Source organism: Nematolebias whitei, chromosome 19 (genome assembly GCF_014905685.2).
Source record: "Nematolebias whitei isolate Nwh7 chromosome 19, NemWhi1, whole genome shotgun sequence".
Classification (NCBI taxonomy): Eukaryota; Metazoa; Chordata; class Actinopteri; order Cyprinodontiformes; family Rivulidae; genus Nematolebias; species Nematolebias whitei.
Window position 1 is genome coordinate 26783290 of NC_056516.1, and position 24703 is coordinate 26807992.

Below are 24703 nucleotides of genomic sequence, written 5' to 3' on the forward strand. Positions count from 1 at the left end.
TGACGAAATAGCTCACAAACTACTGGATGGATTTTAATGAAACTTTTGTTAAGAGATCATTAGAAGTACATCTCTGACTGATTAACTTTTGGAGTCCTCCCCATTCAAGATGTGTGTTTCATGGAGGCTGCACAGCTGCAGAAAGAAAAGCTCTGCAGAGAGTGGTGAAGGCTGCACAGAAGTCTGTCGGAGTCAGCCTCCCCACCATTAGAGACATCTGCACTTCCAGGAAGAGGGTCACCTGCATCATGAAGGACCCCACTCACCCAGCACACACACTTTTTTGCCCCGCTCCCCTCAGGAAGGAGGTTGAGGAGCATTAAGTGCTGAGGAACAGCTTCTACCCTGAAGCTGTTAGACTCATAAATCCCTAACCATTAAGGGGAAAAAGAGGAAATCACTGTAATATCACATTAATTGGTGGTGACTTATCTGTGCTGCTGATTATCCATGCTGCTGATCTCATGCTGCTGACTATTTAATGCTGCTGTATCCATTCATACCCATCTACTCATTACAGACTCATGTTCGGGCAGCTGTTTAATACACTGTATTATTTTACATTGCTAGTGTTTAGCGTATATCTTTTAGCACACTGTTTAGCATTCATTTAGCGTTTATCTTAGATCCTTATATACGGTCTCTTTTATACTTTATATTTGTGCTATTTTGGGGTGTAACCTTGAGTACACAATTTCGTTCCACCTCATGTACCACATGTGATGCAAATGACAATAAATGACTTGAACTTGAAGATGGCTGCCACAGCAAAACAAGCTTGTCAAAGACAACAAATGTCTATAACTCTGTGAATCTGACACGTGTTCTGCTGTGGAAGTAGCAGAACATCATTGACACCATACTCCATGCACAAAAACCTTTAGTCAACTTAATTCTAGTCAACACAAAAATGGCTATGACTCAGTCAGTTTACAGCTATTGAGCTATTTATAGTGTCATCCTCAACACATACATCGGAAGCTACACATCTCAAGATCTAACAATACCACGAGATTCAGAATAAAAGTTACACAAAGTTTGACCAAAACAGCTATAACTTTGTTATTTGTCAAAACAAGTTAAAAATTCTGGTGGCAAACATGCTGTTCTTCTCTTATAATACACCTTCAGCAACCAGTCAAATAAATAAAACAGACTGAATTTAATTTCTAACCATTATTTTGGCCTCCCAGCTTTTGTTACACGTCCCAAAACAGTGTCCGGAGCCAGTCTTTGCGAACCACTGCTGTAAGGTGACTGCGCGCGCGCGCCCTTCACCTCTCATGCGAACCGCAGCGGACGGGACAGAGGCGCGCGCGCGCACACACACACACACACACACATATCCTCTCGCGCCGCTCTATTAACGTTAATAACGTTATCTCTCGCGTCACTCACGTCCCCAACAACAACTGCTGCCTCCCGCCACAGAGGAGGAGACGGGACTGCGGCGCAGGTGCACCGCTAGGGTCGAAGTTAAATATTTTTTAAAATTGATTTATTTATTTTCAAGCGCTATACGGGGAAGACAGAGATAAAACACGGCCGCGCTGGAAGATAGCGCCCTGCTTGTCGCCATTGTTTAATCCGAGATGGGATTCCTTCAGGAGCAACCTGCCGCCGACAACCTCTTGAAGGTAAGCAGAGGAGCTAAACGACGGTTAACTACCAAAAGATGGTGTTTTGGACAGGAAGTGGGCTGCTCGTCGTCGGCTCGGACACTTTACGGAGAGCTCCTGGTAGTTTGTGTCGGCGAAACTTCAGCATCCCGTCGGTCATGACAGTTAACACTCAAGTGGCGGAGGCTCGCGCTTTCTGACACGTTAGCTCGCGCACGTTCTCGTCTTTATATTGAATTTAAAGTTCGTCATTACCGGCCCAGCTGCGAACCAGCTATCTCAAACTTGTGCGAACAGGACAGACAACAAGGCTGCCATTGTACGGGATCAGCAGCGGATTAACAGAATTCCTTTTCTGTGCTCGGACTGTCTGAATGGCCCCCAGCCTCCTCAACTCTCCGGGGCTTCACCATCTTCGTTTCTACCTCTTGAACTTGTTAGAAACTCAACACTTGAGCTCGTCCCAGTCACAGAGCCACTGGGAGATCCGGACTAATGCGAATGGGCCAGTAAATTGATGTAAACATAGCACAAAAAGTAAGGACATTCGTGTTTGGTTGATTATTTCTTTGTAGCAACAATGCTTCTTTACATTAAATCTTATACTTTTTGAAAGTCTGTTTATTTCCCCTTGAATGGGGCCACGTTTGTTCAGAAAATGCAGAGCCCGTTAATCTTCTTCGTCAATGCCAAACAATTTATTCTGCTGTTGACTCGAGTTTGGTGTTGTTTCTTGGTTTGGATGATTGAAGGCTGAAGAAACACGACATAGTGGCAATTTAACAATTTATTCAGTTAATAAACAAGGGCCTCAGTAGCATGTGGAAGAACCATATACAGCCACAACAGCCTGACCCCTCCTCCTCAGACTGGTCACACACTGCAATCTTAAACAGCATTTTGTTAAAAGACAGCCAAAGTTGTTGTGTTGGTCACTTTTTAGAACAAAAAGCAGATCCCACAGGTGTTCAGTGGGGTTGAGGTCAGGACTATGGGCAGGCCATTCCACCCTCTCCATTCCCAAATTTTGGAGGTATAATCTTTGTTACTGTCGGCTGGGATGAGGATCAGCACCTCCAAATCTGAGGCCATATGGTCCTCAACCGGAAAAGGGTGGATTGCTCTTTTCAGTTAGAGGGTGAGGTTCTGCCTCAAGTGGAGGAGTTCAAGTATCTCGGGGTTTTGTTCATGAGTGAGGGAAGAATGGAGTGTGAGATTGGCAGATGGATCGGTGCAGCATCTGCAGTATTGCAGACTCTGTACTTGTCCGTTGTGGTGAAGAAGAAGCTGAGCTGTAAGGCAAAGCTCTCTGTTGACCGGTCGGTCTACGTTACTACCCTCACCTATGGTCATGAGCTCTGGGTAGTGATCGAAAGAATGAGATTGCAGATACAGGCGGTTGAAATGAGTTTCCTCCGCAGGGTTGATAGACTCTCCCTTAGAGATAGGGTGAGAAGTTCAGTCATCCGGGAGAGACTCAGGGTAGAACAGCTACTCCTCCACATCAAGAGGAGCCAGTTGAGGTGGTTCGGGCATCTGGTAAGGATGGTTCCTAGGTGCCTCCCTAGTGAGGTGCTTTGGGCATGTCCAACTGGGAGGAGACCCCGGGGAAGACCCAGGACACGCTGGAGAGACTATGTCTCTCGGTTGGCCTGGGAACACCTTGGAATCCTCCCAGAAAAGCTGGACAAGGTGGCTGTGGAAAGAGATGTTTTGGCCTCCCTGCTCAAGCTGCTGCCCTCGTGACCCGACTTCAGAATAAGCGGAAGATGATGGATGGATGATGGATGTATAGTCTTTGCTAAACCATACTTTCTGGGGGCGTTCATTGTCACCTTGGAGGATAAAGTTCGGACTCATACTGGAGATATGGGATTGCCACTGGTTGCTCACAGGTACAACACAATCAGTCACCAATTAGACACCGGGGGTACCAGAACCTCAGAACAAGAGGCATTAGCAGAATAAGCTGTTTGGTTCTGGTAGAGAAGATTTGACAAGTCTTTTAATGAGTGCAACCCACTGAACTCTGCTGCTCAACCCACACATGCATTTTCCTTACATTACCATTTAGGGGAAAATAAACAGGTTTCCTAAAAGTATAATATTTGTTTTGCTAAGAAGAATTGTTAGAACATATACATTTTTGACCAAACACAAATTTCCATACTTTTTGTGCAATTATGATGTTCAGGTCTGGAAACTGGTGATTAGTGGGCATTTATTTTAGCATTTATCTATCTATATGACACCACGTCTGATTCCAGTACAAAGTAACGAGCTTATAACCTCTACTAGAATCCTTTGAATGTAGTTTTTCTCTAAAGCACTTTGGTAGCTTCTGTTTTAAATGTGCTCTATAAATAAAGTTGACTTGACGTAATGTTTAATCCACATATTGTTTTATCATTATGAAGCTATGGCACTGGGCTTTAAATCTACTCTTAAAAAGCATTTTTTTAATAGTATTGGGTAGGAGTAAAAATTACAGGCTGCAAAAATTCATTACTGTATATCTCATCCAGATGTGGTTTTAGTCATAGTCCCTTATCATGCACTGACAATGAGCAAATAGGCACAGATTTTTTGTTTCTTCCTCCCCCCTCCCTCTCCATACACTTGCACATCATGCACAACATGCACCATCCCTAGCTCTCCCCTCCTCCCCCAGAGAGTATGTGGCCAACCAACATGTGGGGGAAGTAATCCCAGCTATTAGGGTAATCTCCTCAGCATGACGATCAATAGGGGAGGGTATGCGACCAAACAACCAGACAAAAGTAGTGAAGGGGGGTACAATATTTGTGCTAAAGAAAAATGATTTAATCATCTAGATTAGGTCAGGAGACTGGGGTCTGGACAGGAGGGGTGGGGGGGATGGGTGGAGACAGAGACGACAGGAGGACGTGAGGGGTAAGGCAAACTCGACTTTGGACAGAGCTGTTTTGTTGACAATATACTGTAGGCTGAATCATTCAGGGGTTTTGTTATTTGGGAAAATAAGTGCTATGGCTATGATGAGGCATCTAAAATAGGAAAGTAATACAAATATCAATTACTTATTTAAAGAAATATAAATATTTGAATTTTTAAGGTCTGCTGTGGCAGAACCGTCCTAGTATAACACTGGTTGACGTGGACAAGTGATTCCGGTCAGAGAATCAGAGACTGGGATTAGATGCCAACATTTATTTCCTTTAACAACACTACTCATCCATCCATTGCAGTGGAAGTTGCACATTTTACTGTGATGGCTTGTAGATAGGTGCATGTCAAAAATTATAATATGACATTTTTTGCCAATCAATTCAGAAAGGAAAACTTATATATTACATAGATTCATTACACATAGAGTAAACTATTTCAAGCCTTTATTTCTTTTAATGATATTTCTTGATGATTATGATGTACAAATAATGAAAAACCAAAAGTCAGTGTCTCAGAAAATTATAATATTCCACAGCCAGCTTTTGGTACCTTTGGCAGTGTGGGCAGGAGCCAAGTTCTGCTGGAAAATTAAATCAGCGTCTCCATAAAGCTCGTCAGCAGAAGGAAGCATAAAGTCTGTAAAATGTCCTGGTAGATGCTGCGCTGACTGGACTTCAGAAAACACAGTGGATCAGCACCAGCAGCAGAGGGAATGCCACCAAACCATCACAGACTGTGAAAACTTCACACTGGACTTTAAGCAACATGGATTCTGGACCTCCCCACTCCTCCTCCTCTGGGACCTTGATTTCCAAATGACATGAAAATGTACTTTCATCTGAAAAGAAGACACTGGACCACTGAGCAATAGTCCAGTTCTTTTGTCTCCTAAGCAAGTAAGACACTTCGCATGTTGTCTCTGGTTCAGGAGTGGCTCGACTTGAGGAATGAGACATTTGTAGCTCATGTCTAGGAGTTATCAGCTGATTAGGGTGAGACACCAGGAGTTTACAATATTGAACCTCTTCACAATATCCAAAATTTCTGACACTGAATTTAGATTTTTCATTATTTGCAAGCCATAATCAACAAAATTACAAGAAATAAAGGCTTGAAATATTTCATTCAATGTGTAATGAATCAATTTAATATGAGTTTCACCTGATGAAATGACTGACAAAAAAAAAATCGAACTTTTTTTTGATATTCTAAATTTTTTTGCTGCACCTGTACAGGTGAACATACTGGATATTGAGGCGTGCATGTATGAATGGGTGTATTATTGTGTGGTCTATAACAATAAATCAATACAAAATAAGACAGTTGTAAAATAAGTAATAAATTAACATAACTCATTTAACAAATTATCTAATTAACAGAAATTCACATAAAGCACAATCATTATAGCAACACAGGTTTATTCTTGTTAGGAGGGAGTTTTTCCTTTCCACTGTTGCCTTTGTGCTTGCTCAGGATGGGAGGCTGCGACGAAATGAAGACTCAGCACAATCTGCTGGCTTCCTTCCTTAGATAAATAATGTTACTAATTAAATTTTTTATGTATATCAATGTTTCTGTTCAGTGCCCTGAGACAACTTCTGTTGTTTCTTGGCACTATATAAATAAACTGAATTGAGTTGTAACAGTGTGTATACGTTGCTGTACTTGATTCTTTACTAGGAACAACAGAAAATTATGCCGTGCTATTTTTAGTAACAAACAATGGCACATTACCTGACATAAAATTAGCAGCCTATGCTAATAGATGCTAGCAGCTCTAACACATTACAAAACTGGCTAACATACATGTAGTGCACATCTCTGATTCATAGTCAAGTAATACCAGCATAGAGTGATAATACCAGCACAGAGTGAACTAAAGACTGACAGAAAGGTAAACTGGACTCTTAAGTTGTTTACTTTTATTCATAAATGCACACTATCAGCCGTGCTGTGGTTACATTCAAAATGTGTCACTGTCCTAAAACTGGTTGTTCACTCAGTCTTTCTGACATGCCTCAGTCACAACAGAGTCAACCCAGAACGAAGTAGATTGACAAACCAGTTCAAACGCATTAAAATGTTTCTATTTTGAATTTATCACTAAGCAGCAAAATTAGCATGTAATTGGAGCTTCTTATAGAGCATCCCCACCCAAATTAGAGCAACAGAAACTTTTGACTTTCATTGAAAAAGACACCTTTTTTTAGAATGCTTTAAATCAAAATATGCCTAAATGTAATAACAACTGTACCATTTTCGACTTGAACTTTTTTGAACTGTACCATTAGCGAAGCTAGTAAAGCTACAAGTGATGGCAGTCTATGATGGGGTAGAGGTAGGGCAGCTGACTCAGGACCCGGAAGTTCCAGGTTTGATCCCCAGCCACTCCCACATGTCATGCCTCTGAGCAAGACATCCAATCCCCAATTGCTTCCCAGGCGCCCACATAGCTGCCCACCGCTCCAACTGGGTGGTGCAATGGGTTAAATGCAGAGAACTAATTTAGCCATTGTATGGGAACATACAATGATGACAACTGAACACATAGCACTTACTTACTTTAAATGTTCAGTGAAGAGTATATATACTCTTGCCAGGTGTGCATTATCTCCTCTGATGTTATTATCTAACGGCACATGGTACAAATATATGTCTTTCAGGGAAATGTTTACTCATGTTAGCTGTCTACTGGTTAGCTGCACAGGGTATGTTTTGACCAAGATATCTGGTCATTATACTGTGGAATACAGACGAGTAAACATAAGCAGTTTGTAAACAGATAGAAAAAACAAAAGTTTCCACAAAATTTATTTAAAAACAGGGAATTTATTGTATTTTCCGCCATACAGGTCGCTCCGCCCTATAAGTTTCATCAGTCCAAATACGTCTAAAAAAGTGGAAAAATCCATAAATATGTCACTTTGCCATATACGTCATATCTATTATGCGTCACCGCTGACGCGTTGCGTTTGTTGTGTGTCACCGCTGACAACCCGGACATGTGGGCCACTGTTGTGACAAAAATCGATGGACTGCCAAATGGCTGCCGATGGAGTGTGCATAGGAGGACTTTAACAAGAATTTAACAAAATTAACACTTAAAAACAATTATTTGTTTGCTCGAAATTATAGTAAAGGTGCGTCTCAGTTTAACTTTTACTTAATAAATGCAGTTTAATGGTCAAATTAGCTGCATTTCGCCGGTGCAGTGTAGCTGGTTTAACGGTTTCAAGAAGCGAGCACAACGAAGGTGGTTCTATGGAAAGCTGATTGTGTCATTAATAGCTGGTGAAGATTCTCAGTCATCCAGGACATGGTAAATTCAAAAAAGTTCAAGAAAAAACAAGTACAAAGTATAATAAATAAAGTCCAGTTGTTTTTGTCTTGAACTTTTTTGAATTTGTTGTTATAGCCACGTTTACCTATTACATGATACAACGACATGCCATCCAGCTACTACCACTCTGCTACCATCTAGTGGCTGAAAGTGGTACTGCTCAATTTTTTTTCAATCAGAATGAATGAAAACAAGCATATCTCAGCCAAAAATTGGTTTAAAAATATGGGGAAAAATCCATAAATATGTCGCTTCGGCCTATAATCACAGGGCATGTGAATTATGCAAAAAAACTGCGACTTATAGGGCGAAAAATATGGTACTTGGCTGTATTGTTTTTCTTTCGACTGCTTCCTTCTGCAGGGGGGCACTGTAGTGAGCAAACTTCCTTGAAAGATTTGGCAAATGTTCTATGTTGTTATGTTTTATGATTTATCCAGACACAACCCGGACTTGAATTTGGAGCTTCGGGATCATGTGACTTTGACTCTAATCACTGCTCTACCACTTTGCTGTATTGTGACACTAGTTTAAGATAGAATGGGTTAGTGGACAACCAAATAAACAATTAGTCAAGTCAAGTCAACTTTACTTATAGAGCACATTTAAAACAGAAGCTGTTACCAAAGTGCTCTATTACACTTAGTTCAGTTTATTTATAAAGCACCAATTCACCCGAAAAGTTGCCTCAAAAGTAAAAACAAGTCCAAACCATAAATTTAATTCAGTCTAAAACAGTTAATCAAGTTAATTTTGATTATATTACAGTGCATTCACATACATTATGAAATGCCTACTAGTGAAAGGTTATCTACCTAAGTAAACCAGCATTTTGCATCAAAACTTCAATTTGGTGCAGTCCTCCATCCTGAGCAGCACATTGGTGACAGTGTAAAGAAATGACTCCCTTTTAACAGGAAGATGCCTCCATCAGAACTATGCTCACAATGGGTGACCTTCTGCCTCGACTCTCTGAGGTTTGAGAAGACAGGAAAGGGACACAGACAAACGTAGAAGGATTGGTCCAGGCATATTTTTTACGGAGAAAAACCTTCCAAAACAAATAAAAACACAGTTTAATGGCAGCGATAACTGCATGTAGATTAAGGAGAGTAAAGACTGCAGCAGATCAAGAAAATATGGCCAGTATGTCTTCCTTCAGTCTAGGGCTAGCAATATAAATAAGGGATATCTCAGGAAACTAAAGGTCAACTTAACTATAGGATTTAATAAAAAAGTTTTAAGCCTAGCCCAAAAGTAAACAGGGTGTCAGCCTCACAGGCTCACAACTGGAAGTTGATTCCACAGGAGAGGAACTTGATAACAGAAAGCTCTGGCTCCACTTATACTTTTAGAAACTATAGGAGCCACAAGTAAACCTGCAGTCTGTGAGCAAATTCAAAAATACCTTATTAATCCCAGAGATAGAGAAATTAAATAGTGCTCTGTTATGAAAAAAATAAGGAAAAAAAAAAAATTTGTAGAATGGAGGGGAAAAAGGCACAATAATTTTGAGCATCAAATGTAATTTGGCTTCTTTCTGAAAATGTACTTGTTTGACTGCTTTACTAAAGACATTAATGATTATTAAGACAGTCATTGGTCTGTAGTGATGCAAAACCTTTTTGTCTATGTTATATTTCTTCACCTGTTCTTTAGAATGGCTCACATCGTGTTAACAGCAATATGCAACACATTGTCTGCTTGGAAGTTCTTCAGCATGAGTTAACAAGACACAAAGCTGTAATTTGTTCCATTGTTTTGGTTAATTTGCACATGAGAGCACCACAGTTGAGCGCCTCGCTTCACGAAGCACCAAGTGTATTGTGATTTAAACATCCTGCATCAACCGATTGCATGAAAAGGCATCGTTAAACCATAATTACTTTTATCTACCAGAGGAAAGCAGACAAGCTAGACAACAAGCTTCCTGCAACTGTTTATGAACTGTTTGCAAACTGCAACACCTGAAAGTGCACCAGCTTCTGCTTTATTTTATAATGGTGCATAGAATTTATTTTCAGACACTGATGTACAGACTCCCCAAAGAAGCTCACCCTAGTGAACTGGAGCCGTGTAATTGGGGAATTTTTTATATTGTAAAATGAAGATAATATGCTCAGGTAAGGAGCCAAAGCCAATAATAATTTTCTTCAGCGAACCAAAATACTCATTTGAGGAAGTGAAATTTGGCAGGGAACGTACCCAGCTTGTGGTGAGTCAGATGGGTTCCCAAAAAAAGAAAAACAAAAAAAGCAGAACTTGCCCTTTAAGTCTCCAGTGGAGGAGCTGGAGTTCAAACACAGGCAAACTGGCCAGATGGAAGATGGGAGGGATGAGTAAGGCATTCACAGCTCCCTTCTGTTTGGTCCCATTGAGACAGAGGGGGATGTGATTGGATGGGTCTGAAGGAATCAGGTTACCATCAGCCCATTCTACTCCAGAGGAGCGGTGGTGTAAAAGATGCAATACCCCTATAGGAAACCTAATCCAGACCCTCCTGCCAGCTGTCATGCTTTTGCTTCTGGGTAAAAAAATCGCTAAGCAGCTATCACCTTACCCCTCCTACACTCCTTACCTTGATCATGAGAGAGTACAGGAAATTATACACATGTTCTTATAAATCAGCTTTTACTGTGTAACTTGAGAGTCTTGAAAGCTAAAAGCAATGCCAATTTAAAACCTTTTTTTTAAATATCTATTTTAAAAATTAACTTTTGAGATAGGAAGTTTAAAATCTGAATAAAATCAATATGACATTTTTATCTAAATCACAGAGATGGTAAGGATGGAGATGCTGTCTTTGCATTTAAGACAGATGTAAAATGTATAATGGCGCTACGGTTACCACACTTCAAGTTTAGGTATTAAAGGGATAGTTAGGATCTTTTGAAATGGGGTTCTGGGGAAAGGTTATGAAAAACAACGTTTTTTTGTTGTTGTAGATACTAGCTCTTTGAACAGCTTCAGTTTGGAAGAATAAAATTTAATTGTGACCAGATAAACAAGATAACACATATCCTGGGCAAAGCCAAGACCACAGTAGCTTTATTATCTATTCTTTTAAAATAATTCTAATCTACAAAAAAGTTATTGTGGGTCATTATTTCATAAACCTTTACATCTTCATCAGTGTTACATTTCAAACTTATTAAAGCATATAAATTAGAATATTCTTGACAGAAATGTCCCTGGCCACACAAGAAGTGCTACAGCTAGCTGCTGCTAATACCATTTGGACAAAAACCGTATAATTCAAATGTAAATAATTGTGTAACATGAAATTGATAGTGTTGTAAAGGCTTTTAAAGTACTTTGTACCATACTATGAAGGGCTTTACAGTGACACAGGTGGTCAGCACTGGCAGCAAAGTAGTTGAAAGTTCAACTAGTCCAGGACAAACGTGCTTGAATCTTTCACCTTGTAGTTTGTTTATTTCGACAGTTTACTGCTTTTCATCAAAGCCTAAAGTTATTAGCTTTAAAGTGTTAAGAACCTCAAAAGAAAAGTTTTTGTACTATTGTTAATGCATTTAATTAAATGTATAAAAGGCTAAATAATGTCTCATTTTCATATCGTACTGAAGCATTTTTTTTTTTTTTAGCATTGGAGGCAAGTTTAAGGACAAATGCTCCTAAATGCAGTCTCTAAACGTAATCTTAAAAAAAGTGTTTCTTTCACATTAGCAGCTGCTTTCCTTCTGAAAACTGGGGACTGACAATACGAGGAAAACTGATGGAGTTAAAAGACACAAACAGAGTGACAGACACATAAAGGGAGACATGGTGAGTCTGAGCTGACCTTGCCATGATAATCTAATCCCTGTTGAGAGTGCTTTTTTTAGAGAGCAAGTTAATGCCAGCAGATTATACTCCCATGTCTCCCACACCAGCCAATCCACACCGAAAAGAGAGTGGATCCCCAGTGGATCCCCAGACCTTCCACGGCAGATATATCATCTCTGATATTTAAAAATGTCCCCACACCTCACCTCTTCGCCTTTGCTTTTTTGATTTTAGCGGCAGGGCTCAGTTAGCGTGACACGTCTGCAGCAGGCCTTGCAAGAGTCATTTCATTAGGTGCCACAATTTTGTTCTTTCTCTTGTCACGAATACCTTTTAATGCATTGAGCGTCCACAAGAAAAGGCCACTCATCAAGCAGCTCGTCTCATGCAGTGAAGTGTAATCCCTGTATATGTTGTGTAACCAAGTGCAGTTGAACGGGCGGGGGAGTGGGATGGGCACCAATGTGGACAAGTTTGTCCGTGCTTTTGACAGTTGAGTTCATGGCTGCCTAATCTTTTAGGTACATTAGGCTGTTCGCCCACAGTAAAGTGCTGCCTCACTGTTTTTCATGTAATTAAGTCACTCTAGGAACACTGCAAGATGTAAATAACCCCGCGAGTTATTAGGCTGTAAACCAGTGATAAGATAGTGAGAAATGTGCCAGCTCAAACGATGTGCTGTGCTCACTGTGAAATAGTAACAATGGGATGCTGCATTCACATGCTGGCACAAACTGTCCTCTTACTGTGACTGGTGAGCATCCATGCATTTACTAAAAAATAAGACCAACTTTCCACTGTTGGCTCCATATCATATTAGACAAGTAAAAATATTTGTAGGATTTTATAAGCACTGGTCCAATTTATGCTAATTTATACTGGACTTTATGACATTAAACTTGCAGTTATTGTTTATTTGACCTTTTTATCAACCAGAAGTTGTTACTTATTATCCTTTACTCACGTGAAAAGAGTTTGCAGTGTGATGTTGAACATGTTTCCTTATGTTGGACAGTCATTAAACACACCTGGGTGTCTGTGCTGACTCCACAACATCTGGAAGGAAGGAGTCAGTTTGAACTGCATCAGCAGCAGAGCCGCAAAAAATACTGTTTCTGCAAAAGGCAAATGAAACTCGATTTTTCTCTTTCTTAAGTATTTAAAAGCAAAACACTACACTTCATTTTGATAAGAAGTGAAGCATTGGGCTATTTACAGTTTAATACAAAGTAAGTTTAAACTTACTTTGCTTTAAAGCCAACAGCTAACATTGAACATAATAAACATTAAAATGGTTATAATAACTTAGTAATTTTACAGATATTATGTTAAATTCTGGCCCAGTAGTAGTTGAGAGGCATATTTAACATCCATCCATCCATCCATCCATACATACATCCATACATCCATACATCCATCCATCCATACATACATACATACATACATTCATTCATTCATTCATTCATTCATTCATTCATTCATTCATTCATTCATTCATTCATTATCTTCCACTTGTTCCAAAGTCGGGTCGCGGGGGCAGCAGCTTGAGCAGGGAGGCCCAGACATCTCTTTCCACAGCCACTTCTTCCATTTCTTCTGGGATGACCCCAAGGCATTCCCAGGCCAGCCGAGAGACATAGTCTGTCCATCGTGTCCTGGGTCTTCCTGCTGAGGTCTCCTTCTAGTCAGACATGCCCAAAGCACCTCCCTAGGGAGGTGCCCAGGAACCATCCTCACCAGATGCCCGAACCACGTCAACTGGCTCCTCTCGATGTAGAGGAGCAACAATTCTACTCTGAGTCTCTCCCGGATAGTTGAACTTCTCACCTATCTCTAAGGGAGAGTCCAACTACCCTGCAGAGGAAACTCATTTCAACTGCCTGTATCTGCGATCTAAATCTTTTGGTCACTACCCAGAGTTCATGACCATAGGTGAGGGTAGGAACGTAGACCAAGCAGTAAACTGAAAGCTTTGCATTACAGCTCAGCTCTCTCTTCACCACAACTGACCGGCACAGAGTCTGCAATACTGCAGATGCTGCACTGATAAGGCAGCATGATGGCTCAGTGGTTAGCACTGTTGCCTCACAGGAAGAAGGTCTTGAGTTCAATCCCCAGTTGGACCTGGGGTTTTTCTGTGTGGCGTTTGCATGTTCTTCTTGTGCTTGTCTGGGTTTTCTCCAGGTACTCTGGTTTCCTCCCACAGACCAAAAACATGCATGTTAGTCTGCTTTCAGGCCCAGGCCTCCTTTGCAAAAGAGATCTGTGATCTCAGTGGGATTTGCCTGGTTAAATAAAAGTTAATAAAATCCGTTTGTCAATCTCACGCTCCATTCTTCCCTCACTCGTGAACAAAACCACAAGATACTTGAACTCCTCCACTTGAGGCAGAACCTCACCCTCGACCCTAAGAGGGCGATCCACCCTTTTCTGACTGAGGACCATGGCCTCAGATTTGGAGGTGCTGATTCTCATCCCAACTGCTTCCCATTCAGCTGAGAACTGCTCCAGTGAGAGCTGAAAATCACGGCACAATGACGCCAACAGCACCACATCATCTGCAAATAGCAGTGAAGGAATCCTGAGGCTACTGAACTGGACTCCCTCTGCCCCCTGGCTGCACCGAGAAGTTCTGTCCATAAATGTCAACAATAACTGAATCGATGACAACGGGCAGTCCTGGCAGAGTCCAACTCCCACCCTGAAGGGGTCCAACTTACTACCGGCAATGCGAACCAAAACTCTTGCGCTGCTTGTACAGGGACAGAACATTGTTTAAAATTTTTAAATTATTTTAAAATAATGCTTCTTTCATTTTTTTTGGGAAATCTGTTTTTAAGACCTAATTTGTTATTCTTAGGGCACATTGCCTGTCTTTATTTTGTAGTTATTTGTAAAAGATTGTTTCCTTCTAATTAGTGTTCAAACTGTAAGGTTTGATTGAAAGTAGCTTTTTAGGTTTATAGAATATTTAAACGAAACACTCACAGGTGGGGAAATCAATTTCATATTTATCCTAAGTCTCCATTTAGCCAAATACTGACTCTCAGTTCGTGAGCTAGATTTGTTTTATGCTTCAGTTGCGTTTGCAGTTGCTGGAAAGAGACAGGATTATTAGACACAAAATCGTAGATGCGAGGTGAGGCTTAGTGAGTGACTGTGGCTTTGAACACTAGCATAAGGACAGTCACATGCTATCTCCAGTAAGGGGTATGTTGGCACAGACTCGTGGATGTGAATATTTGGACCATTTCAGCACACAGGCACACTCACAGAGACACACACTGTCTGTATGCACACAATCCTGGGGCATGCAGCAAACATTTTAATATGTTTTACTAGTTTTCCACCTGATATATTACTGGAACTTTTTATACAAAAATAAATAAGGCATTAGAGATATTAAGGTGCAGTATGTGGTAGATTGGAGATTCTATTTCCAGTCCACCGCAGCAAGCAGACACACGGGCAGTGCACAAACACTCGACCCACCTAAAGCGGATATTTTCGCACAAGCAGAAACACACACATCACAGCACACAAGCGCTCAGCATCCGTGCCCTGACCATAGGGAGTTTGTGCTGAGCTGGTTGGGACGTCAGGATGAATCAATGTGAGGACAGCTGACTGGACATGCCTATTCATCTGCCAAAGAAAAGAGCGAGGAAAAAAGGGAGCTAGGAATTCTAAAAAGGAATGAACCGAGCCCCGGAGCAACATGTTTGACTGTGTCCATTACTTGGCTGATCCTTTAAAGAGCATTGTGTATTTACAAGATAAAAGCTGAGGAGGTAGAAAATATAGTTGAGTACATAGAGTGTTATAGGTTTAGAAAATACATGTAATGACAAAGATATACTGTAAGCTCATACGGTTGTACTGTATGGCTGACTCCATACTGGTGGCCTGTTTAAACCCATCTGTTGCCATCAGTTCTCTGACTTTATCCCCATTGTGTTAACTCATTACATTCGCCTTAACTTTAAACCCTTAATTGCCACCCTCTAGTTTCTCCTGCACGTCCTCCCCCCTCAGTGTGCCACATTGCCCGTGCACTAATCTGATGGCGTCTTCTTATAAAACACCTGCCATATGCAGAAAGAACCCCTGAACTCCGCCATATTTGAAAGACAACATTCAATCCGGCGCGAGCGGCTCAGCACACACAACAACAAGCAGGCAGGCGGACAGATGCGCCTTTGGATGCAGATACAGAGACAGATAATTAGACGGACAGCCTCAGCCCCTGAAAATCATATCAGTCTCTTTTTCTTTTAGCTCTTTGTATGTTCTCGCCCAGTTTTTCCCTCACATTCTTAAACTGATGTCTTGAACAAGAGTCGCCCTTTTGTCCTGCCTCTTTACTCAGACGAGTATTCGAAGACAGTGACGTGTAGGCCCAGGCCTCTTTAGTTTAACAATAACTATCTCGACCCCCTAATGAGGGCTAGAAGACCAGACGTGAGGCGATGTGACAGTTCTGGTGCGACCAACACAATAGCAGGTTTCTCTTTTGACTGCCCAGCCCACTATATACCATAGAGTACCTTCTTTCACTGAAACAGCCCTAGAAATGGTGAAACGATAAAACATCTAATGATCATCATCATTTTAGAGATTTGGTTCGCTGTTATGATTACTCTATGTTCACTCCAGATTCAAAGGCTCTGAATGTGCCAGTTTGGTACTAAAATGAAGTTTGTTGATAATGGTTTATTGATTGTGAATTAGAGTGGATGGCCCCTACGGGTTCATCCTAGCAGACTAGGAATGAATACATCTCTTCATGCTTCACTTCACACACTCAATTTCGGCATAGGGAACCACAGACATGCACGTTGAGACACTGACCCGCGGTCTAATACATACAGACAGCCATCGTTCATTCACTGTGGACAAAAAGGATATTCCAAAAATCTGGTTGATGCAGATTTCTTCAGTGGTTTCTCTCACTCACATTTCAGTTGCTGTTCTTTTTAAACACATGCAATAATATACAACAATCCATTAATTTATTTTGTACATTGCTTTTAAGGAGCCATACTTTTAAAGTAATCTTGGACAGGTGGTCTTGAGGCTTTCAAAGGTTTTTGGAGATTTTGCGATGCTTTTTCACTTGTTTTAAGTTCAGTTATATTGTGAAATGAATGCTTGCTCCAAAATGAGAGAAGTTAAGGACAAAAAAGAAGTGTGAAGCCTATTTTATATATATATATATATATATATATATATATATATATGTTCAAATGAACAGGATGTGAAAGATGTTATAAAAGAAGAAAAAGATGCATCATCCTTCAGTTGATCATTGTTGCGTGACAATTATTCAGCAAACAGTTTTTTGGAAATCCCCTTGTTTATGTTAAAATATTTTTGTCTCAAACTGTCAGTTTGAGGATTTTTTAAAATAAATTTATAGTAAAATACAATAGACTACATTGTATCTTTGTGACAAAATGCCTAAATATGTGATTTTAAATTGATTATATTATAAATTATCTTTTATGTGTCCACATAATGTTCATTCTTTCAGTTTGGAGTTTTTTATGCCTGGATGGTTCATAAATCAGACTTAAGAGACATAAAAAACAATAAAAATAAAAAGTCCCAGAAAAGGATCAGCTACTGAACAAAAATCACCCAAAATCTAAAGAAAAATAGAAAACTTCCTGAAAGCCTGAAGAAATATTGCTCAGTTCCACTTTAAATGATTATAATAAAATGTAGCTCCCCGGAGGCAAAATAAAGAAACAAGGAATGTCTAACAACCTTTGCACAATACAGAAATTTGTCAATACATACTATAAAATAACATCTATGTATTTTTTTTATTGTGCTTCCAAAATGAATCTGACTTTAAAAACAAGCACATCATTCTCACTTCACATCATTGGCTTTTTCAAGACCATAACCTGTGTATACAAACATGCATACAATTACAGTTATAATGCTAAAAGACAAAAACAAAACAACAAAAACACAACTTAGAATTTCTGTATATATTTAGTCCTTACCTTTCACTTTTTACATTTTTAATGATTAGTAATTTGTAATAAGGTGACAGCTTAGAATGAAATATTATAGAAACATGTTGGATTTTCATGTTTAGATTCTCGTACGTAATTTGTCTAATGCTAATAATGCACATATTGAGTAGTACGTGTAAAATATGATCTAATTTTACGTTGTTCTTTTGTTTTCAGGAATTCCTGTAACAACTGCATGCAGCATCTTTGTCTAAAGGTCAAGATGGACAATAAAACAGGCATTTTGCAAGATTTTGGTGCCTGCTCTAAGAACTTTGTAACTTTTCTGGCATAGACTTTGCAGTCAGAAGATTTACTTCACAGCTTTACATTTTCATGTGCGAGCGCTCCACAAAAAGTAACGGAGATGGAAGAGAAGGATGATGGATCACAGCAGACACTTGGTATAAAAGTAGAGAGTGAGGAAGACGCAGCGTCATGCCATACCTGTGGTGTGTGCGGTCGTAGCTTTCCTCTCCTCAGCTCTCTGTCTCAGCACATGAGAAGGCACACCCGGGAGAAGCCATACAAGTGTCCCTACTGTGAGCACAGGGCGGCTCAGAAGGGCAGTCTGAAGGCTCACATTCGAAGCCATAAACTGGGGCTTTTCAGCCATAACTCTAGTGACAAGAAAGAGGAAGGAGATCAAGTAAAGAAAGATTGTCCTGATACGCCTGACCCCCCTGAAATTATCAGCACGTCTGACAAAAACCACACTGTCAATGGGAAGGTAAAGAAAAAAGCAACAAAGAAAAAAGTGAAGAGTAAAGATGGTGTCGAGGTTGCTGATGCGGCTGATTCCGGACCTTTATCCTGCGCCATTTGCGGCCAGGTTTTCCCTCAGGTATTACTCCTTAAATCCCACATGAAACGGCACAGAGGTCACCAGGATCATGGATGCCACATTTGTGGAAGACGCTTCCGCCAAGCATGGTTTCTCCAAAGCCACATGCGCATTCATCGGGTCAAATCGCAGCTTCGTGGCAGTAAAAGCAATGAACCTCCTGCCACCATTAACGGGATTCCACTGGACAAAGCATCACTGACAAATGAAGAGTGCCTCTATGAGCTCTGTGCTAGCTGTGGGAACTTTTTCTATGACCGCAAGACCTTGCGGAGTCATGAAAAACTACATAAACTGAACCACGGCCATACTCAGAACCCACCACATAAAGATGTGAACTTCTCAGAGCTGCATGTTGATAAGAAACATTTTTTGGAACGCTTGAATCTTACAACTGCTAAACCTAAAGAAATACCTGTGGAAAGTATTCTGGGTGGGCGAATTCCAGAGCTGGACCCAATTTGTAGTTACCAAGCATGGCAGTTAGCCACAAGAGGTCGACTAGTGGAGGCTGCAGAAAAATGTCTGGGATGGGAGGAGAGACTGGCAGATGCAGAGGTGGCGTACGACACAGAGAAAGGAGAGTATGTACCCCTGAAGCCAGAGAAGAAGAGGAAGCAAATCGACACCTCACACTCCAACAAGAAGAAGAAGGGTGAAACAGACCTGGATCACACACCAAACACCTTGGGCTATGCTAAAGGTGGAGACAAAAAGAGTTGTCAGAAGGACCGTATTCTTTTAAACGGACTTGGTCATGCTTTTTACGAGGCACTACAGAAAAAGACTGGTAAAGATACTCAGCTCTCATCTAAACCGAGCAAGACGTTCAGAGGCCAAGAGAAGGAAGGTGAGTCCAGAACACAACACATCTAGAAGCTCTTCTGTGAGCAGAAGGTCAAATCCTTAAACATGAGGTGGAGTTACAGACCTAGTTTACATCTATAGGTGTGTGTTGCATTTTTAAGAATTTGTTTATTTATCGAGTGCCTGTAAAATAAATTAAACTTAAACATGTAATTTCAAAACGTGATCATTAATTTCCTGATGCATGCTCAATAATCCAGGTAGAAAAATCTAAAAAAGTTAAATCTGGTCCTTTGGTCATTCAAAAAAAAAAAAATAAACTAAACAAAACAAAAAAATTGTGATAATTAATTATAGTTTTAACTTGATAAAGGGCGCCCTCTAGTGAAATTGAAGTGGAGTTGCAGAAACTGCAATATATAAAAACAGTCGCCAAGATGACTTAATCTACAAATGTGTCGATTTATAGAAGAAGTTAATTCTTAAATATATTAAATAATAAAAATTAATATTTTCAGTTTATAATTTATCAATGTACTAATTAATTTCATGTTTGTCTGATATTTGGTGGTTTTAAAGAGCCATTGGCCCAGAGAAGTTTCCACTGTACCATCGCAAAAAATTGTAATGACTAATATTTTGGCTAACAATAATTTCCAATCCCTGACATCATCAAGTACAGCTTTTTTCTTCTAAATGAGTGCAATTATTGTTAAAGTCTCTGCTATGTGTGTCACATCACTTTGCAACTGTTGACAAACACTCTTCTGCTTCTTTTAATAGATAAAACCCACTTCTTCTGTGAACACTGTGATTTCCGCACTGTCGACTCCTCGCTGCTCAGGTCTCACCTGTACAGTCAGCACCCGGGTTCCTGCAGCAAACACAACACCACTGTTGATAGTGTTAGCAAAAGTGGGTCCAGAGCCTCAAGATACATGGACTACCTCAGAAGCAGGAGTTTGTTGCTCAGTCAGCCATATTGGAATCCCTGCACACGTTCTCCTGGTCAGGAAATGGCAGAGGAAAGTGTTAAGACAGAATTGTCTAATGGAAGGGAGGTAAAAGAGGAGGCACATGCTTCTGAGGACACTGGCAGTCTTCTTAATCTTTCCTCATCACCTCTTACTGATGGAAATATTAATGATACGGTGCAAACAAAGGGTCTGGTGCAACATCAGTGCCTATACTGCTCCCACAAGACCAACTACCCAGAAGTCCTTTGGATTCATCAACGTGTCGCCCACAAGGTCAACGGCAACAGCTCTGTAGCACCCAAGTGGGCCCCCTGCATAAACACTCTAAAAAGCTTAAAGGCTGGAGCGTCTCAGTGGAGGCGCACCGGACCACCCCCTTTCCTTGAAGGCAAGGACTGCCCAGCTTTACCCACCCCTCGGACCCAGCGAACACAGCCTCCAGGTTTCACAACCCGCAGCGGCAGCAGCAGCAGCAGTAGCAGTAGCAAGCACTTAACCTCCAGGAGCCAGTCAAGCATCTCAAAGTCCAAGCATCACTCAAAGGACGGGACACCGTCTACTGGGAAGGTCAGCCTCCACCCTCAGAGGAGCTCAGGGGAACACAAGCGAGCAGCAGAGGGTGGAAGCAAAGGCTCCGGTGGCCAGACCGCTTCATTAAACAGTTCTGTGCACACCAAGAGTTTAGATGCCTTTCAGACTTCAAGCAGCCCCAAACACAGAGGTGACAGAGCTGCTGTGGAGGGGGTGTTCCCACAGGAGGGTTTGGGTTTTATTCTGGCGAGAAGTCACAGCGGGGCTTCTTCAAACGCAGCAGCAGACAGATCCCACTCCCGCAGGCAGTCGTGGGACTTTTCTTCAGGTCCTAAGGGTTCTGATCTGTGGGCAGCCATGAACATGTGGAGGCCACACGGGGCCAAAGCTTATTCAGATCCACTCCTTTTTGCTCAGGGCAAGAGTGAGTCAACAGGAGCAATGCCAAAGGACGTGGGCATTTTGAGTTTCTTGAAGAACTACAGTCCCAGTGACCTGGCGGCTCTTTATCAGCACTGGGGGTTCGTTGATCCGAGAATTGATCCGCAAAGTAAGGAGGAAGGTTTTTTTTTTTAAACTGAGTTGTAGTTACTGCAAGATAAAGGAGCTGAAGTTGTTTCTAACAATTCTAAAATATTGTATTTATGTGCACCTTCTATTTAAATGATCACAATTATGTTTTATTTAATAACTCAAGCAGTAACGTTATAATATATGCACAGTTCAAAGCGAGATGCTTGTTTTTAAACGTTGTGCTACAATTCTGCTTTCACAGCGATGCTGCAGTTGAATGGACATTTTGGAAATGAAGTCCATCCCTCTGAAATTTCTAAACAGGTAGGTTCTCCTTAGCACGTTTTGACACTTTATAGATTTAGTTTAATAAAATATGAAAAATGACCTTATCTTCCATTCTAACATTGAAAAAAAAACACAGTTTTTAGTCTAAAAATATAAATCTAAACGATGAGCTATTTGATTTGAATTATAATCAGCACATACAGTAGATAATAGGTTTTTACAAATAAAATCAAAACATTTTTTGTCATTTAAAATGTTATTAAACCTTATCATTCTAATAAATCAGGATAGATTTATTGGCTTTGTGATGCTGAACCAGAACTGAAACAGTAAGGTGCTACTGATGAACTTCCTGTTTTTACTAAACTTTTCTCTTGAGCAACAAAAATCTCGTTTTACATTTTATATTAGCCTTTTTTTAATTCTCATTTTACAATTTTCCCACCTACGTCCATTCAATGCCTGCACGGCAGTCGCCTGTAAGAATGTGTGTTGTGGAGGAAAACAAAGACCCATTAATTGGGAGAAATTTCATATATGATGTACTATAATAAAAATCCTATTATTCATTAAGTAATTATTTTTTACATTCTATCAATCATCATTAAAGCTGTAGCTTCCAGCTTTAGCTGTAATTGGCCTTACGGCACATTCTGCTGTTGAAATTTTGTGAATGCACACGTTACAACGAGTATTATGAAACGATCTAATTTACACTGCCGTTAAAAAGAATACAGACTTGTATTGCTTGTAATGCTCTAAATATTAGAATCTCCAATCAGTTGCCTTCATAAAAAGCACACACAGCCAGAGGAACCCCTCCTTTCCTCACACGTGTCTGCAGAAACTGCTCCTGCTCTCCTGTCTGCGTCCGAGGACAGCCTGTCTTTTCTGTGCACACGTGTGTCCGCACGCGTAGCTGTCAGCTTCCACAACCTGGCTGCCTATTTCTTCACATTGTGTTCAGGAGGCTGACAGGGAAGAAGCAAACAAAAATAAAAAGACACCGTTGTCCCCCCTCAGGGTAAAAATTCATCCAGCAGCTCCATATGTTGTGTCACTTAAGCTTGCCAGTTAGGCCTACCTTCATCCTACTTCCTCCTTTAAAAGAACCTTTGAGCAACGTTCCAAACATCAGGGCTGACAAATGAATCGGGCCGTACAACTTAAAAAGACGTTAGAACAAACAGTAGGTAGGTCGGTAAATTTATAATAAAGCAAGAAACCAGGATTTCCATCTTTAATTTCAAACTAGTGAAATTGCATTTCCTGTGAAAATGCATTGTGAATGCTTATTGGTGAAGAACTTGCTGAAAAACAACTGAAATTTGCTAAAAAGAAAAACTTGCTGAATTGTAGCTTAATTACATAATTAATTAATTAATTACCAGCCTTAATTAGCAGAAGAAAGAACACATTTTTGCTCATTTGGTGTAATGTTGCAGAAATGAGCACAGAAACGAGGAAATTAGATAAAAAAGGAAGAAATTAGCACCAAAAAAGCCAAAACGGCAGAAAGAAGCATGAAACTACCAGAAGGAAGTGGAAAGAGCTGAAATGTGCTAAAATAAATGTGGAATTAGCTGAAAAAACTGAAATCAGCCTGAAAACAACAAAAAAGTAGCTAAAATAGCAGAAAAAGCTGAAAGGAGCATAACAAGCTGAAATTAGAATTGGTTTGAAAATAGCAAAAATTATCATGAACAACTTGAATTTATCTGAAAACAGCTGAAATTAGCTAAATAATGCTATAAAGCTAGCTGCAAAGGTAGAACAAGTAAAAAAAAATTAGCAGGAAAGCAAAAATAACACGTTTGCCCAGTTAGGCTGAAAGAAGCAGAGACGCGTGCAAAAAGTGGAAATTATCTTTAAAAAGCTGAAAAATTAGCAAAAAACCCACTGAAAGTAGCTAAAAAATCAGAAAGAAGCTTAATTCACCAGAAGGAAGTGAAGAGAGCACATATTTGTAAAATCATAAAATGTGGAATTAACTGAAAAAGGGAGAAATTTGCATAAATACCTATATAGTAGCTGAAATAGCAGAAGAAGTTGAAGCTTGCAGAAATAAGCTGAAAGGAGCAGAAAGAAGTTAGAAGAAGCACAACAAATTTGTAGTTGGAAGAAAGATTCAGAAAGGAGCACAAAACAGCTGAAAATAGCTGAAAATAGCTGAAAAAAAAAAGGTTTACATTTGCACAAGGAAGCTGAAAGAAGCTGAACCAGAAGAAAATGTGAAAGGAGCAGTAAAAGGTTGTAAACAGATCTAAAGATTTGAAGGATGTCAAATGAGCTCAATTCATTTTCTATGAGGAAAAAAATGCCAGAAAAAGCTAAATATTTCAAAAAGCTAAAGTTGCACCGATACCAAATGTCATAACAGGATTGTCCTGAACGAGCTGAACGTTTCGATTTATGATTTGTTGAAATAGCTTGAAAACTGCGGGACGAGAATCACGCCAAACAACGTACGGAAGAAAAATGTATCACGATAGTGTGAACGCTTTATAAACATTCACACTATTATCAGCATTCTGTGATTTTGTTTAGCAATAAAACACCTGAAAGGTCACGTTCCTGAGACAGATATTTATCTAACCTGTTTGGTGTTCGGCCTCTGCAGATGAACAGCCACTCCGCTTCATCTTCAGGGTCTCTTCATAAAGGAACATGAAGACACAGCCACAATGCAAGCTGCTGAACAGAGACCTGCTAACGTTTAAAGGAACCAGCCATGACTCCTACCAAGTCCCCGAGACGCTGGATGATGCAACAGTATATGAAACTCAAACAAGCGGACTCGTTTTATTTGTACTGAAATGTCTCACTTTAGCAATGTTATCCGTTTTTTGATTTGTTTGGTGTTTGGATCTGTATGTTTTCATTGCTTTTATTTCTTGTGCATATCAGACATAATTGGGGATATTGTGTGTATGTTTCAGTTCAGGTGGACATATATCTATTTAAATAAATATATTTCCATCAGAACAACAAAAACAAACTCAAATCTTCAAACGAATGATGTCACTTAAACGTTCAGAAACTCC

General features: G+C 40.2%; 1 protein-coding gene across 1 annotated transcript; it reads left to right on the plus strand.

Annotated features, from left to right (window-relative positions):
- Window positions 1-1585: 1585 nt before the first annotated feature.
- Window positions 1586-24404, plus strand: LOC119426152 (zinc finger protein 516). Its single transcript, XM_037693715.1, has 5 exons — window positions 1586-1637; window positions 17877-19393; window positions 20134-21408; window positions 21634-21695; window positions 24280-24404. The coding sequence occupies exons 2-5, from the start codon at window positions 18067-18069 to the stop codon at window positions 24328-24330; spliced, it is 2715 nt and encodes a 904-aa protein (XP_037549643.1). The 5' UTR covers window positions 1586-1637; window positions 17877-18066; the 3' UTR covers window positions 24331-24404.
- Window positions 24405-24703: the final 299 nt, after the last annotated feature.

What these genes read in the sequence shown, in the direction of transcription:
- LOC119426152 (XM_037693715.1), top strand. Translation starts at nt 18,067, where the DNA reads ATGGAAGAGAAGGATGATGGATCACAGCAGACACTTGGTATAAAAGTA. An exon ending in TCCGAGAATTGATCCGCAAA is followed by an intron (nt 21,409 to 21,633) that starts GTAAGGAGGAAG and finishes CTGCTTTCACAG; the next exon opens with CGATGCTGCAGTTGAATGGA. An exon ending in CCTCTGAAATTTCTAAACAG is followed by an intron (nt 21,696 to 24,279) that starts GTAGGTTCTCCT and finishes CGGCCTCTGCAG; the next exon opens with ATGAACAGCCACTCCGCTTC.